This window comes from Limulus polyphemus, unplaced genomic scaffold (assembly GCF_000517525.1).
Source record: "Limulus polyphemus unplaced genomic scaffold, Limulus_polyphemus-2.1.2 Scaffold394, whole genome shotgun sequence".
Taxonomy (NCBI): Eukaryota; Metazoa; Arthropoda; class Merostomata; order Xiphosura; family Limulidae; genus Limulus; species Limulus polyphemus.
The window spans coordinates 36008-50632 of NW_013666004.1; the positions used below are offsets into that span (position 1 = coordinate 36008).

At 31.5% G+C, this 14625-nt stretch overlaps 2 protein-coding genes across 9 annotated transcripts in view; one reads left to right on the forward strand and one right to left on the reverse strand.

Annotated features, from left to right (window-relative positions):
- The window catches only part of LOC106457941 (signal recognition particle receptor subunit alpha homolog), a 35060-nt gene extending 24003 nt beyond the window's left edge, over positions 1 to 11057 (reverse strand). Inside the window, exons 1-2 of the mRNA XM_013917388.2 lie at positions 10898 to 11057; positions 10068 to 10239 (exon numbers count right to left, since the gene is read on the reverse strand). Coding sequence (XP_013772842.1) covers positions 10068 to 10209 — 142 coding nt within the window. The 5' untranslated portion in view covers positions 10210 to 10239; positions 10898 to 11057. The remainder of the gene's footprint in view (positions 1 to 10067; positions 10240 to 10897) is intronic.
- LOC106457933 (upstream stimulatory factor 2-like) overlaps positions 1485 to 14625 on the forward strand; it is a 22726-nt gene continuing 9585 nt past the window's right edge. Inside the window, exons 1-3 of one of the 8 annotated variants that reach the window (XM_022384021.1) lie at positions 1485 to 1629; positions 2949 to 3010; positions 6639 to 6740. In XM_022384021.1, coding sequence (XP_022239729.1) covers positions 1598 to 1629; positions 2949 to 3010; positions 6639 to 6740 — 196 coding nt within the window. In that variant the 5' untranslated portion in view covers positions 1485 to 1597. Of the gene's footprint in view, positions 1764 to 2948; positions 3011 to 4747; positions 4777 to 6638; positions 6741 to 14625 lie in introns of those variants that run through there. The other 7 variants (XM_022384019.1, XM_022384020.1, XM_022384022.1 and 4 more) reach the window with 7 other exon arrangements.

The following is a 14625-nucleotide window of genomic DNA, read 5'->3' on the forward strand; positions in this document are numbered from 1 at the left end:
AATATATAGTAATAGGAACTACTTACCTGTATCTCATTACCAGTTCTCTTTATTATAATATATAGTAATAGGAACTACTTACCTGTATCTCATTACCAGTTCTCTTTATTATAATATATAGTAATAATACAGGTAAGTAGTTCCCTCATTACCAGTTCTCTTTATGATAATATATATAGTAATAGGAACTACGTATTATCCAGCTCCTGTAATTTTGGCACGTGGACATCAAGAGTTCGATACACAGTTACGAGATGCCTCGAGTCAATTTATTTTGATGAAGAAAACGGTTAAAAAGCAAGAGGTAGCAGTGTTATTAATTTATATCGACGTTCCGAGCCTCAACTCTTCTTCAGGATATGTTAATATATTTTACTTTACTCTAGCAGCCAGCAAATTTATCCGTTAAATAAATAAATAATAATATAAAAAATAACTAAATGTACTCGTGCATGTATTGAGAGAGATTTGACAGTCTCTCTGTGTAATGTAAATTGTGCCTCAAGTAAGAGACTGGACACTTTTATGATAACGCTACAATTATAATTAAGATGTTTCCTCAAATCAACTAATATGTGCCAATATCAATTACACTGCTTAAAAGTACATTTGGTATTTAATGTTGAATTATATGCATTTCTTATACTGTATCAGAGGCTTAGGAGACAAATTAAAAGATGGAAGGGAACAAGATATATTTGACTGAGTGAAACCAGAGAATATGCGCCACAGGCGCACAAATTATAGTCCAAGGCTCGCCTCAGAGCACAAGTAGATCTTGAACTCTGGATTATTGTTTTGTTTGTTTTTTGAATTTCGCGCAAAGCTACTCGGGAGTTATCTGCTCTAGCCGTCCCTAATTTAGCAGTGTAAGACTAGGGGGAAGTCAGCTAGTCATCACCACCCACCGCCAACTCTTGGGCTACTCTTTGATCAACGAACAGTGGGATTGACTGTACATGATAACGTCCCCACGGCTGAAAGGGCGAGCATGTTTGGTGTGACGGGGATTGGAACCCGCGCCCCTCAGATTGCGAGTCGAGCGCCCTAACCACCTGGCCATGCCGGGCCGGCTCTGGATTAAATTCTATGCATTCTACTGCTTTTCTTGAGAGTAATTTTGATGCATTTTTACTGGGACAAGTTGAAAAGTGAGGGGTCCTGTCCCACCACTTCTTACGCTACTGTGCATTATTATCAAACCTAAGCAATTATTTGAAAGTGTAGAACCACAACAAATTATATATATGTATTTATTTAAGCCAGTAAATATACAAGTAAAATACATTATGATATATATTTTATTTAAAGCCAAGGAATAAAGTAATTTAATAATTGTCTCTGACAAATTTGAGACACCATAAAAAGAAAATATATCTGTTATATTTACTGTATCACTCTTTAAAAAAATAATACGTCTTCCAAAAACTGGATGTGATGAAAAAGTAATAATTGCAGCTTCCCCTAACCTTATAAGTATCCGCCATTTTGTCACATGCTTATTTTCACAACTCACATGACGTGTTGTTTGGTCCCGTGATCGAGTGTGTGCGCTTCCTGGTAAATTCAAAACCTTCTGCCAGTTTTGGTCACCCACATGGATCTCTTAGATCAAGATATAGATACTAGGTAAAAACTGATGTTGCACGTTTGTGCTATTTAAATTAAGCAAAGTTAATATTCTGCGTATTACAAAACATCAGCCGATGTGATGGCCATGTAAGATAACATACGTACTGACTGCTGTGCCACATCATGCAGATGTAATGATTTATGACAAATATTATTTATTATCCTCGTGTCTTTTAAATGGTTTATACGCTTATTAATAATAAGATACCATATCTCAAAGCTGAAGATTTGTTGTATATTATTAGCGTTATTTGGTGTTGACGCTAATAATAGTTAGTACGCAATGTTAACATCGGTGGGCAAGTTCAAGTTAGGTTCAAAGTTCAATACCAATATTTTATTTTTAACTTTAAGCCTTATACGATATAAACTTTACGTACTTTAATTTTTTTAAACTACATTTAAAGTTTTAATACTAAATTTAACAGTATTGATACTAGGAAGATATGTTTTGCCACAGAACCGAACCAAACTGTCTGTTCAGTGGGCTTCTAAAGTTAGTACAGACAATGTCTTTATGGTCATCAACATATAATTCTAATCAGTTTTCCATCATATTTCTGTTGCCATCTTCAGGGAGTACCTAGTAAGCACTGATTGTGGTGGCAGGAACTAGGATTTGAACCCAGGTCTCCTTGTCAGAAAGGCAGTTGTGCACATGGTGTCCTCTCCTTGTGTTCTCATTCCACTGAGACTTTGCAATCTATCCAAATGTTTTCAAGAGGAGTATCCAAGTCTGACTTACTCATGTCATAGGTTGATTGTATTAGATGATGTTAAAGCTTCCTTTATTTTTTTATTGTGTGTGGTATCGCATTGTCTTAATATTGTTACATTTAATTATGCGACCTTTTTTTCTAAAATAATGGGCCACTGCTGATACAGTATTAATACATTCTTCTATGTTTATTGAGCTCTTGACTTCTGTATTGTGTGTTGCTGCCTACTGGATTTTTATGCAGTTTGGCATGTACTAATATATTATTAAGGTATGACTTTTTGAAGACTGTTCTGAATTTATGATGTTTGCAAATTATTTGAATTATTTTTGACCTTTGACACAGAGGTGTATAGTTATATATCTATAATTTTTCTACCCTGTTTAATCTTTGTGTTCATCTTTTTTATCATGTTTGAGATTTGTTTCTTGATTTACAATGAAACTGGAACAGGCATGTTTTGTTTATATTGAATTAGTATGGATAATTTCTAATTTACATTTTACCAAACTTTTATGCCTGTCTTGTTTTGATGCATCCTTGTTTAAATTTTTAAATACACTCACACAGTGTAGTGTTTTGGTTGTATTCTTTCAGCAGTGGTGACAAGGTAAATGATTCAGGAGCATCTGATGATACCTCACACATGCAAGCTGATGGTAAGCCTTAAAATGTTATAGTATATCCAAAAATGCTACCAAATGTGTTCAAATTTATGTGTAACTTATTACATTTTTGTCATCACTTAATTGTAATATGATGCATGTTGAATTTAAGTTACAGCAGTATATTGTATGTGCAGTAAACAAGAGTATTTATAAAATTCAACTGTGCCACATTAACAAGAAATATATTGGGATATTATTAAATATTATAAGTTGCATGAAGATGTTGTCAATTTCTTTAATGTTAGTTTTATTAACAATATTGGTTAACATGTTTTGTGTGTATATTAATTTTCTATTATATATATACTATTAAGAAGATTATTTAGCACTTTCTGTGTATTATATGGAATTATAACTAACCTAAATATTTTAAACTGGCTGAACCTCATAAGATGTTATGAACATAGTGTATGGACAACAAGGGACCCTCTGTTCCTTAAAGGTTGTCCCTTTACACCCACTTTTGAAGTAAAGTAAAAGCGTAAGATCATTCTTTGTTTTTTATATTTTAAACTCTTGGCAAATGTTGCTTCCACTATTACCAATGGCCAATCATTCTATAAACCAATTACCTTGTTAGAAAAGTGTTAAATAGCACGTAGCTTGTCTTTTCTGTATCTTACTTGTGTCCTCTCATCATATTTGGATTATGGCCAAAATATTGCTAACAGTGAGGGTTCCAAGCTGATGAATCAGTGCACCCTAATCATTGTAAGTTATTGTTTTATGATGTAGCACACTTCTAGTTAGAATTAAGTTATTATTTCTTCTTCCAGATGCAAACACCTGTTGACATATGATCACTACATATTTATTACTTCACAATACATAACCTCTGTTCATAATAACTTGCAAGTTTCCTACTGACATTTTGTGTAACCATCTTGTCTAAGCTTAAACTACAGTGTATAATGTAACTCAACAGTCACATGCTTTGTTCAGGGTGTTTATTGTTAATTGGCTTGTGTTATAGTCTCAAGTAAATAACTGAATGAGACATCAACATATGCTGAGCTTTGGTGTATAAATACTTAACTGCAAAATTAAGAGAGAGTTCATGGGTTAGTAGTTTTCTTTACTGTTGCTTCCACAGGCATTACAATCCAGATTTTATCCTATCAGTGCCTGATTGGATTCTCCACTCAGCAAGTGAATGTCAGCTAAGACAATTTTATTTTTCTAACAGGGAAGTTGGCCCCTGGAATGGGTTGCCTTCAGATGTTGTTGAGGTAGTAAATTTAAGTGAGTTTCAGAGAAAGTTTTATAACTATATGAATGATAAGGGTTAACTTTAAGTTTTTGTTTTGTTTTAAGTTTCTTTATTTAATAGTGTAGTTTAGTGGATGCAACAGCCAAGATAGACCATTATTTTATGTTTATGACTTGTCTTGTGTAATTCTTATTTATATGTTAATAAACAGTTTCCAGGATTACTTGTTACTTTTCATTTTTGAGCTAGTTAAGGTTGTTGTCAGCATATGTCGGTAGAACACTAGATTGTCACATCCAATATATAAAATAAACTATATTGATTATAGATATAATTCGTAGTTCTTATCTATGTGGTATTGATCAGAGGTTGATAATAATAATAATAAACAATACTTGTATCTGTATTTTTATCTTGGTACTGTTTTTGTGTTTTTAAGTCAATATATATAAAAAAAGAAAATAAAAGTACTAAGAGATACTTTCTTCATTTACATCCAGGTGAAAACTGAACAGTACGTACAACTGGGTACAAGCATGACATTCGGGTATTTTCATAAGCTTCCATACATTATAATTTCCAGTTCAGCTGGAGCTCATGTTTTCAGTTTTTAGATTATTTTATGAAGACTGTATAAAAATATAGTTTAAAACTTAAGAATATTAATGATCATAATCTCTGAAGAGAAATGCCATTTTCTGAGAATGAAAACTTAATGTTTTAGATAAGGGTTTTAATATAGTTTTGAGTTGTATATCATTGAACACTATCTTTAGTAGAAATTATATATGATTGCTTAGTTTTTTTGTAAATACATGAATAGAAATCTAAGATAGTTGGGGTTTTGCAGGAACAATCCTGTTTTTTTCAAAGGTATCCCAATGGATTCTTTTATGGTGCCTAAATGTCCTGGTTTTCATTTTTGTCAGTAATCTTTAACTTGTACATACTTCAGGCCTTTGATTCTCTCCTCTAACTCTGAATCAACAAAAATTATTTTTTTTTTTTATCTGTGTAGGGAAATTACTATAGTCTGGAATGACTCGCGTTGCCTATGCTACTTCCTCTGAAGTTTGCTATAAGGCAGGCTGCAGCAGACATAGGTCACTATTGCATATGTTACTGAGCACATGATTTTGCACCCACCAAAACATAAGTAGTTGGATGCAAATGACATGTTCTTTTCACAGTCAATTTTCAATTTCAAAGTTTTGAAACATTTCTTGAAAATAACTCAAGGATGAAAATGAATGACAGATGCTCTGAATTTCATAATAAACTCTTCTACAACAAGAACTTGCTTGAAAAAACTTACTCCTCAGTGAGGTATCTATATCGGCAGCAATGAAAGTGAAAATATGATTTTCACAGTTTATTTTTTGCATAATCGATTGTTTACAACTTTTCCCGCATGTAAGAGGGGGTGGGTTCGAGTTTTATAATCTGAGTGTGTTATGATTTAATTACCTTAAAATCTAATCAACCTAAATATATTTATCACTGGCATTGATACTGTTTATAGTTTGTTTTGTTACTGCATTGTAAAAAAATTGAATCAAAATTACCATAAAAAAATCTGTAAAATTCTTTACTACATATACAACATTTAGTTTAAACTATTTGCTTGAAAAATCAAACAGTCACTTAAGTATTTTGTTTAGGTAAAATTTCTTACATATCTTTTGTAGGCTTCAAAACCAGTATTAAGATCTTTGATTTCTTTTAAATCTGGATTGAAGCATCAAGTTTTTCATTATTGAATGCTGAAGATGTTATGACAACAGATCATAAATAGATTTAAGATATAGAAAGGTCAGACACAACTTCAGTTGAGGCAGTTTCATTTCTCCAATAGGTTTATAAATAAATCTGAAGAACAAATTGACATTTATAGTTATACAGGCTGTACCTTTACTCATGTTTAATCCATTTATACTGTTTTTTGTGAATAATGAACAACCTGTAATAAATAATGCAAAATATTTTATATATGATTATAAGACAGTAAGCTTAAATAATGGTTTACATATACATATCCAAATTAATTACAAACTTCTCATTTAATAGGTATGATGACAAGGTATGGCAATGAGTTAAGAAATGTGTTGATGAATATCTGGAGGACCATGGCTGGATTTAATAATTAGTTTTCTCTTTGTTGAGATAGATTGACAGTGTGGTATTCCTCGGTACATGGAACTACCACCCACTATGGGCCCACTAACTGGAAATTTTAACAGATTAATGACATTCTTGATGGTCCTTAAAGTGTGATAAAATTATATAAAATTTATTGTGCCATCATAATATAAAACAAATTTAGTGAAAGAAAGATAATCAGATGCCAGATATCTGATATTGTAAGTTTGGAGATGTTTGTTTTCAACTGTATTTCCTTTTTTATTGTAGATAGCTCAGTAAATACAATTGAAGATGCTACAGAACTTCATGATACAAGTAACATTCTTGATCCTATGGTTCAGTATCAGTTAAGAGCAGAGAATGGACAAGGTGAGCTTGTAAGAAATTACCAGAATTATTGAAGATGTTTAAGTAATATAAATCTATATCTCAACATAGAAAATTTAAAGGTTTCTTTATAAGTACTTTTGATATCCAGAGTTTTCCAAAACTGTCTGTTGAAGAAAATTAATTTAGTAGACTGAAAGTTTGTATTACTTATTGTACCCCCAAAAGTTATCTGCCCAATTGCATCTAAACTTGTGTCTATAGTATTTTAATTTTTGGGCACATACTCTTTCTAAATATTGATAAATTTTTAGTTGTGTTTATTTTTTTCATGTTGTGCCCACACATGCTGGTTGCCCTCAATACATTACAGCTTATATTGCCAATACAACTATGTGAATAGTTAACCAGCTGATTGGTTGATGTAGCCATGTGATGTGTAATATCATAAACACTAATTTACTGTACTAGGTGGAAAGGTGAAGCTGGGAGGTCATGTGACCCCTGTCTCCATAGTTCCACAGTCGTACCCAAGGGCAGTTAGTTGCAAAATATTCTACTAGGGATGGGTAGTTGTGTATTTTTGTAATACTGGGTGAATAGCTCCAAATAGTACTACTAGAAGGCAATGAGATTATCTGTGCAGAATGGCCCAGGCAGGTGTTTATTATGTGGTTCATGAGCAAACCACCAGAGGGTCTTACCATGAGGCAGCATCCTGTGGATGGTGTTTAGGTTGGCTAACTACATAAGTGGCTGTAGACTAGAGTCAATGAGCATACAACATTCATCATTGTAAATAACAAGCTATAAGAAACCATCACTTGTCTTGCTTTCAAACACTGGTCAGTCTCAAACAATTTAGTGTTTATTGCCATAGCCATAAGAAATCAGGAGTTATTATCAAATAGTAAAGTAAAACTTCAGTGTGAATAATATCTATGGATGGCTGAACACCTAATATCATTGTTTCAATTTTTATATTAAAGTAGTTCGTAAAACAAGTGTGTTCTGGTAACTGCAAGATAAGTTGACGAGTGAGTTGTTCAAAAAGGTTTTACAATATGTTAGACTTTTTTACAATATTTAGCAAAAGTGGCATCGTGTTATGGTGTTTTCATGGAACATCTAAGCTTTTTACATCGTCTGTAAATGCTTTAATACGAACTGTTTTACTTCAGGTGTGTATTTTAATTTCAATATATACTACCTGTCGTTTTGCTACGTTATTAAGTACCTTTAATGCTTTATTAGGACATCTAGTATGACTGAGTATGATCTAAACTTCTACCCAAATATTTAGTTAAGTACTATGTGACAACCCAAGGGTTTGTGCTGACAGGTGCTGCCTCGTCATGTGGTAGCCATTTGCCTTGCAGGAGATAGGAAAGAACTTGTTTTTACTAATCTTACTGTCTTACTGATTCACCTTCTGCTTTTCCTAACAACACCATACAGTACTTTATTTTTCAAAAGTATCATTCCTTCTCAATATTAATGGTTGCCATTTTCACTTTAGTAGTGATTTACATTAAAGGGCTCAAGTCATACTGATCCAAACCTCATGCCAATTATTATTTTTGTTTCATGATCATAGATAACCTTTAGATGCACAGATATTTGCAATTTTATCTATTTGCTGAATTGATTATTAATGAACAGTTTAATATTACAAATATATCCAGTTGTATTAATCATTCTATGTATAGAAATTTTTCATGAAATAATAAAGGTGAAAAGAATAACTTTACATAAAAAGTACTGTATTCTTCACCATCACTTTCAAGATGTATGATCTAAATTTGAATCATAATTTAATCTACAGCTGATTCATGAAACACACAAAGAACCCTTTAGAGAAGTTCCTGGGCTAAACAATTTACAAAATATTACTCTTCAAACCATCACAAACTTTTTATAAACTTTTCTCACTTCATCAGAATACAAAGTATAAAATATTTTTCTATTTGAATTTTGGAATCAATAATAAATTGCATAAATTATGTTACATCCAAGTTTTGCTGCAAAATAACTTGAGCATTTCATTTAAGAAACAATTATGAAACCTAGTGAATACTAGAAACTACATACTGTGCCAAGCTATACAGAATCTGAAATAAAACTCATAATTGAAAATATGAAAATTTTATGACATCACCATATAAAACAAGTTTACACTTACCACAAAAACCAATTCAAATTCATTATCTAGTTTGTATTTCAGGGTAAGTCCATCATGTTCAAAGCTAGTCATTCCACTTCTCTCCTAAAAGAAATTAAGCTCAAGAGATTATGACATTATCTATTTGACACATAAGAATTTCTTATCCTAGTGATAAACATATGGACAACAAGAGACCACCTGGTCCTTCAATGCTGTCTCAGTCTGCAAATCCCTCCACACAATAAGTAAAAGTAAAATTTTCAATTTTGAAGTTTCTTTTTAAAAAACATTCCTAGCTTTCCTAAAGTTTGTTAAATCTTCTAGCTTTTCTCTCAATTTAATCTTCTTAAATGCATTCTTAATTAGCCAAAGTCAATTTAGGGAAAATAAAAAGTAAAACTAAAATCTTATTAACAATAAAACTAAGTAAATAAATGTGAACAGGCCTTAAACCAAGTTAAAGTTAAACTTACAACTACAAATGTCTTTATTATTTCTTTATATTTAGAGATTTGTTCATCCTATTAGATACACAATTATGGAAAACGATTCTGTGTTCTTTCGCATAATTTTGTATTTTTTTAAGTACTGGTGTTAGTACTGCAAGGCAATTTTAGTTCAACTTTGTTAAAAAGCCAGTTTTGAGGTTATGACATAGATACCAGATTTAGTTAAATGACCAGATGGGTTAAAGGCTGAATGATGAAGAAATGTAGGAAAGTTTCAGAACAAACCATTCTCCTCATATTTGTATTGCAAATTTTGAGTCATGACTTGCATGTACTTGTGGTATAATAACATAAATGCAGTCTGTCTGCTGCCTATTACCATTTTTTGTATTGTTGTTGTATGTTTGCAACTTCTTTCAAGTATAATGCATGCAGCAAATTAGCAGAATGTTCAAAATATTTGGGCACAGACCCCAAATCTTTAGGAAAGCTGGAAGATGCAGAGAGAATGGGAGGGGTTTATGTGTGCAATTTAACCAGAGCCTATTTTAATTGAGTCCCTGGGTGATGTACAACCTGCCTCACAGTTTCTCTAAAGAAATGACTGTGTATAAAACTTTGCTAACTAGCTATTGAGCAAGATAACATGACTAAAGTTAGTTTAATACTACACAAAGTTCATAACTTTCATTGTTATACTGCTTAATAAAGTAACACAAAATATAAGTTTTCTTATAAGTTCTGACATACAGTCACCTTTTTCTTTGAGAGTCTCTTTACTTTCTTTTTCTTTTGAGGTAGACTTAGTATCCTTGTTTTCTATCATAGAAGCTACAGTTTTCTTAGATTTCAGTGATTCGTCAAAAGTGCGCATCTTCCTTGGCTGACTTGTCATCATTCTACCATATTCTTCGGCAGAAGCTAAGACCTTGAATTGTGAATAATTAAATGCAGAGTACAAATAATGAAAATGCAAACATGTGAAACATAATGAAAATAAAAATTTAAAATTTTTATATCAAAAACATTTTGATCCTGAAATCAAATTAAAACATCTTAAAAGTTTTCTGGTTTAGAGGAAATTATTTAGTTAAGAAAAGATTATTTGGCCCAATAACAATATTGGTGAACTATGTATAAAAACAAAAATTTAACTTAATTCTACCATTAAAAACTAAACCATATCTTCCATCACACTAACACATAAGCATAATGTGTTCTCACCCTGCAGTGTTCAACATTCTGTTTGTTTGAAAGGTGATACATAAGAAATGCAGACTGACATTTGTGGTTAAAGTTGCTTAACTCTACTAATTTGGGTAGTTTCAATACAAATTTGAGAAAAAAATCTGGGAACATTTCTTAATTTCTTTAGTTTTTACTTATTTTGTAAATTATTTGCTATGATAAATATAAGTAAAGAAAACAAAATACTACAAATTGTTCCACTTTCAAAAAAGGTTTTAACAGTAAATCATAATCATGTTTATATTCTGAAAAAGTATCATAATGATTTTTTTGGGGCTTAATCTCTCAGTAATTTCCATGCACTAGTAAGTGAAAAATTATATGGCTTTGGTGAATACCTTTTCAAATTCATTTCCAAGATCAAAATTTGAGAAGAACTGACAACTCTCCAAGTCTCCCTTGTACTTATCACGAAACTCACGTTGAATGTCATCTAAAAACTTGTCAATGTAAGACAGCTGTAGGATTTTTTGGTAGGCAACCTAAAAAATTAAATTAAATTAAAAAACTACACTTGTAAATGACGAAAAACTGTCAAGTTTAAAATATTTTCAGAGTACTAACATAACTTTCTGAAATGATGAAACACAATAGCAATGGATTTTTTAATTGAAACTTAATGTCTGAATGAGCATATATAAATACATCTTAAGCACATGAAATGAATATTCTATGTACGTGCACATTAGGACATATTAAGTAGCAGAATTTTCTATGTATTTCCTGTCTATTTGAATTATTACTCTGTGGTATTTACACACAAACAATTCTGCACACCAGGGTTGCAAAACAGTTGTGCACAATGTGTGTCTAAGAATTCTATTGGGACCTGTAGACTTCCACTGGGAATAGTTTATTGCAGAGTTAATAGGAACATTATGTCAGCCATTCCCACCTTAAACTTCAATACATCACCAGTGTTGTAGTCATGAAATATGTAGTTATTTCAATTTAACAAGTATTATCATCAACACAACTTTTTGTACAAGTTTAAGGCCAATTCTGAGTTTTGTCTAAGCACAGCATCCATATATTTGTAAAATAAATGGTGTTTGTTTTCCTCCATCTTGCTATGTAATCTAGAGGTGATTAAAGCAGAAGAAATAAACTCAGGCTACTGCACAAACTGACCAAGCAGTTCTAGTTGGCCTGAAACAATGAACAGAAAAGAAAATTAAACATTTGTTTAGAGCATATCTGTAATTCAGTTATATTCGTGTACCTAGAAGAAATATAAGGCGGAATTAACATCAAGAATTGCAGGAAATTCTGTATGTGTACACCACTTTAGTCATCTGTTCAGTATTGTAAAATGTGAAACATTTCTGACTAACAGACCCAAATGTTTGACTAGTGAGTTTTTACAGACCAGAATACATCATTACACGTACTTGTGAACAGACAGCCATCTTTTAGTTACATTCTCCAACATTTCTTAAAATTCCAGATTTTCAGTTAATCCTTATTTTTTCAACGTATTAAATGTCATCCTCATGGTTACAGTAAAAACTTATAGGATTAAGACATTTACCATTAATCGAATTACTTCTATTATCTTAAACAAATGGTCTTGGTTTGCTGTATGTTGCATTGTGAAGCCTTAAAGTTAATAAATGTATGATTACTCAAACCAAGTTGAATTTCAACTCCAAAGATGTTGATAATCAATTCAAATTTGCTGTACTGTGCTACTTAGCAGCAGCCTTTCCAAGTAAAAACAAAACATCTAACAAAAATAAAGTATTCTTCATTGCTCCATTTATTGACAAAAGCATATAGCTTAATAATCTGTAATGTATTATTAGATTAATTAATGTATTAAAAGTCTACAACAATTACTATGTGTAACCTGTAATGATAAATCTCCATCAGTAAGTTAAACTTTACCAAATTTGATAGTTTTTAATTGTGATTGGGTTTTAGATAACATTAATAATGACAAACTGAATAATGTTCTTTCCTCATCCTACTTCTTACACTTACACACCCATTCAACATGTCATTATTGTAAACCTTAACATTGTTCAAAATGAAACTTTAAGGCTTTTGATGTGTAAGGGACCTAAGCTTCACAAGTCATACTATAAATACAGTTTCATAGCTAGAGCCAAAAAGCCAATACAAAAACTGTATTCATTTTAATAAGTAAAGGCCTTAAGTACATCAATGAACATTTGAAGAACTATTTTAGAATTATGAAAGAAAGGACGGGTATTAATCCATACATAATTATGGAAAATTCCATGGAATGCAAACAAATGTCAAAGCTAAATCTATTGAGACATTTTATTTCAACAACCTTTATACATGCCTACCTTTAGTTATAGTATTAGATAGACAGTGAACAAATTAATTCTGTAATTAATAGATATTTTCACAAAGCTGGTAAATTAATGGTTTGCATAGATGATACTAAATACTTTTTTGCTCACACTCACCATAAAAAAAAAAAAGATACATATATCAATGTTTTACAGTGAATGAATTTATACAAGCCATAATGTTTCACTTAATAATACATTCATATGATTTGGCTCACACATCATTAAAGAGAGAAAGGGCATAAAACAGGGTTTTAACTTCAGTCCATAAGCAACAGATTTATTTATTTTTGAACTGTAATATCAATACATCACATAACTTCTCAAGAAAGACTACATTAAATCTTTACAAATTAACAGAACATGCAGATAAATCAAAGACATAGTTGTTCAAATCCTATCAAATCTTCCTGACACAGTTAAGCATATTTAAATGACAGAACTAGTACTTGGAAAAGTTCATCAAATGCAATTCAAGAATGTTTCTTCTTCAGCTTTTCCCTTTGGCAGAGGTTGTTGTCCTTCACACTTGTTGCTTTCCTCCAATCATCTCTTTTCATTACTGGGTCTTCTGCAATTCCTTTCTCATTCATGTCTTCTTTAATGTCATCCTTTCAATGCTTTATTGGCCTTGCCCATCTTCTCTTGCTGGCTACTGGCAGCTCTAATGCTCTCCTCATTGCTTGTTCTTCTTCTCTTCACGTAACGACCTACCTGGAGAACACTATCTGGATTTAAATGTTAGGGTTTTAATCAAAAATGTTCATTCAAATTTCATAATAAATCAGAAGATTTTAATTTAAAAACTATAAATTTCCCATTTTCAAACACAAACTATTCAAATAAAGTATGTTATAACATATACCAATCACAACCTATTAGATTTGTTAGGATTTCTTGTAACTTGGAAGACTTTATAGAGAGATTTGGAACACTGACCTTTGAATGGAGGTTCTTTTTTCAACAAATTACTCATTCCATTTTTTATATTTTGTGGTAAGTACAACATCTTTTTAACTAGTATGTATAACCTTGACAGTTTCCTACTTTTCGTAAACATTCCTCCTTATCATTTTAGTGAACACTTACATGAGTTATGCTGAGTCAGGTGGTTTCCACATTTTATTCATCGACTTTATTCAACTCCACCAAATGTTATGTTGGGTTAATTATATATATATCACATAATTACCATAGTTATTGTAGGATATAAAATGCTATTATTATTATTATTATTATCCTAACTGTACATAATCCAACACAAACTAAGCATTTATCACACCAGAGAGATTTAAGAGTATCTCTAACTTTCCTCAAATGCTATGCTTGAAACTAGGGAAGTGTTCACCAAAGTATACATTTATGTAATTACTTGGACACATTGTGGGAGGAAATAGTTTGTCTACTAACCCTATGAAAGACAAAGCAGACAGAGAATGACTCCAACCTATGATAAAGTGAGAGATCGTGCAATTTCATTGCAAGTCATACACTGATGGTTACAGATTGCAAATAGCAGATACTGAATGACAAAAAATTAACTGTTTGCAGCTGTTGCGTTTATCAAGCATTACCACCACTACCTATGTGATAGGAAGTTCAGTACTTTTTTAAGTTTTGTTCAAATCTAAATTAAAAATCCAACAGCATCAGCTACTCGACAGAAAGTGTGGTACTAAAAGTAGTAAAACAAGCTACTTTTTAGAGTGAAAACAACTTTTAGTAAAGTACTGTAAATCATGTGG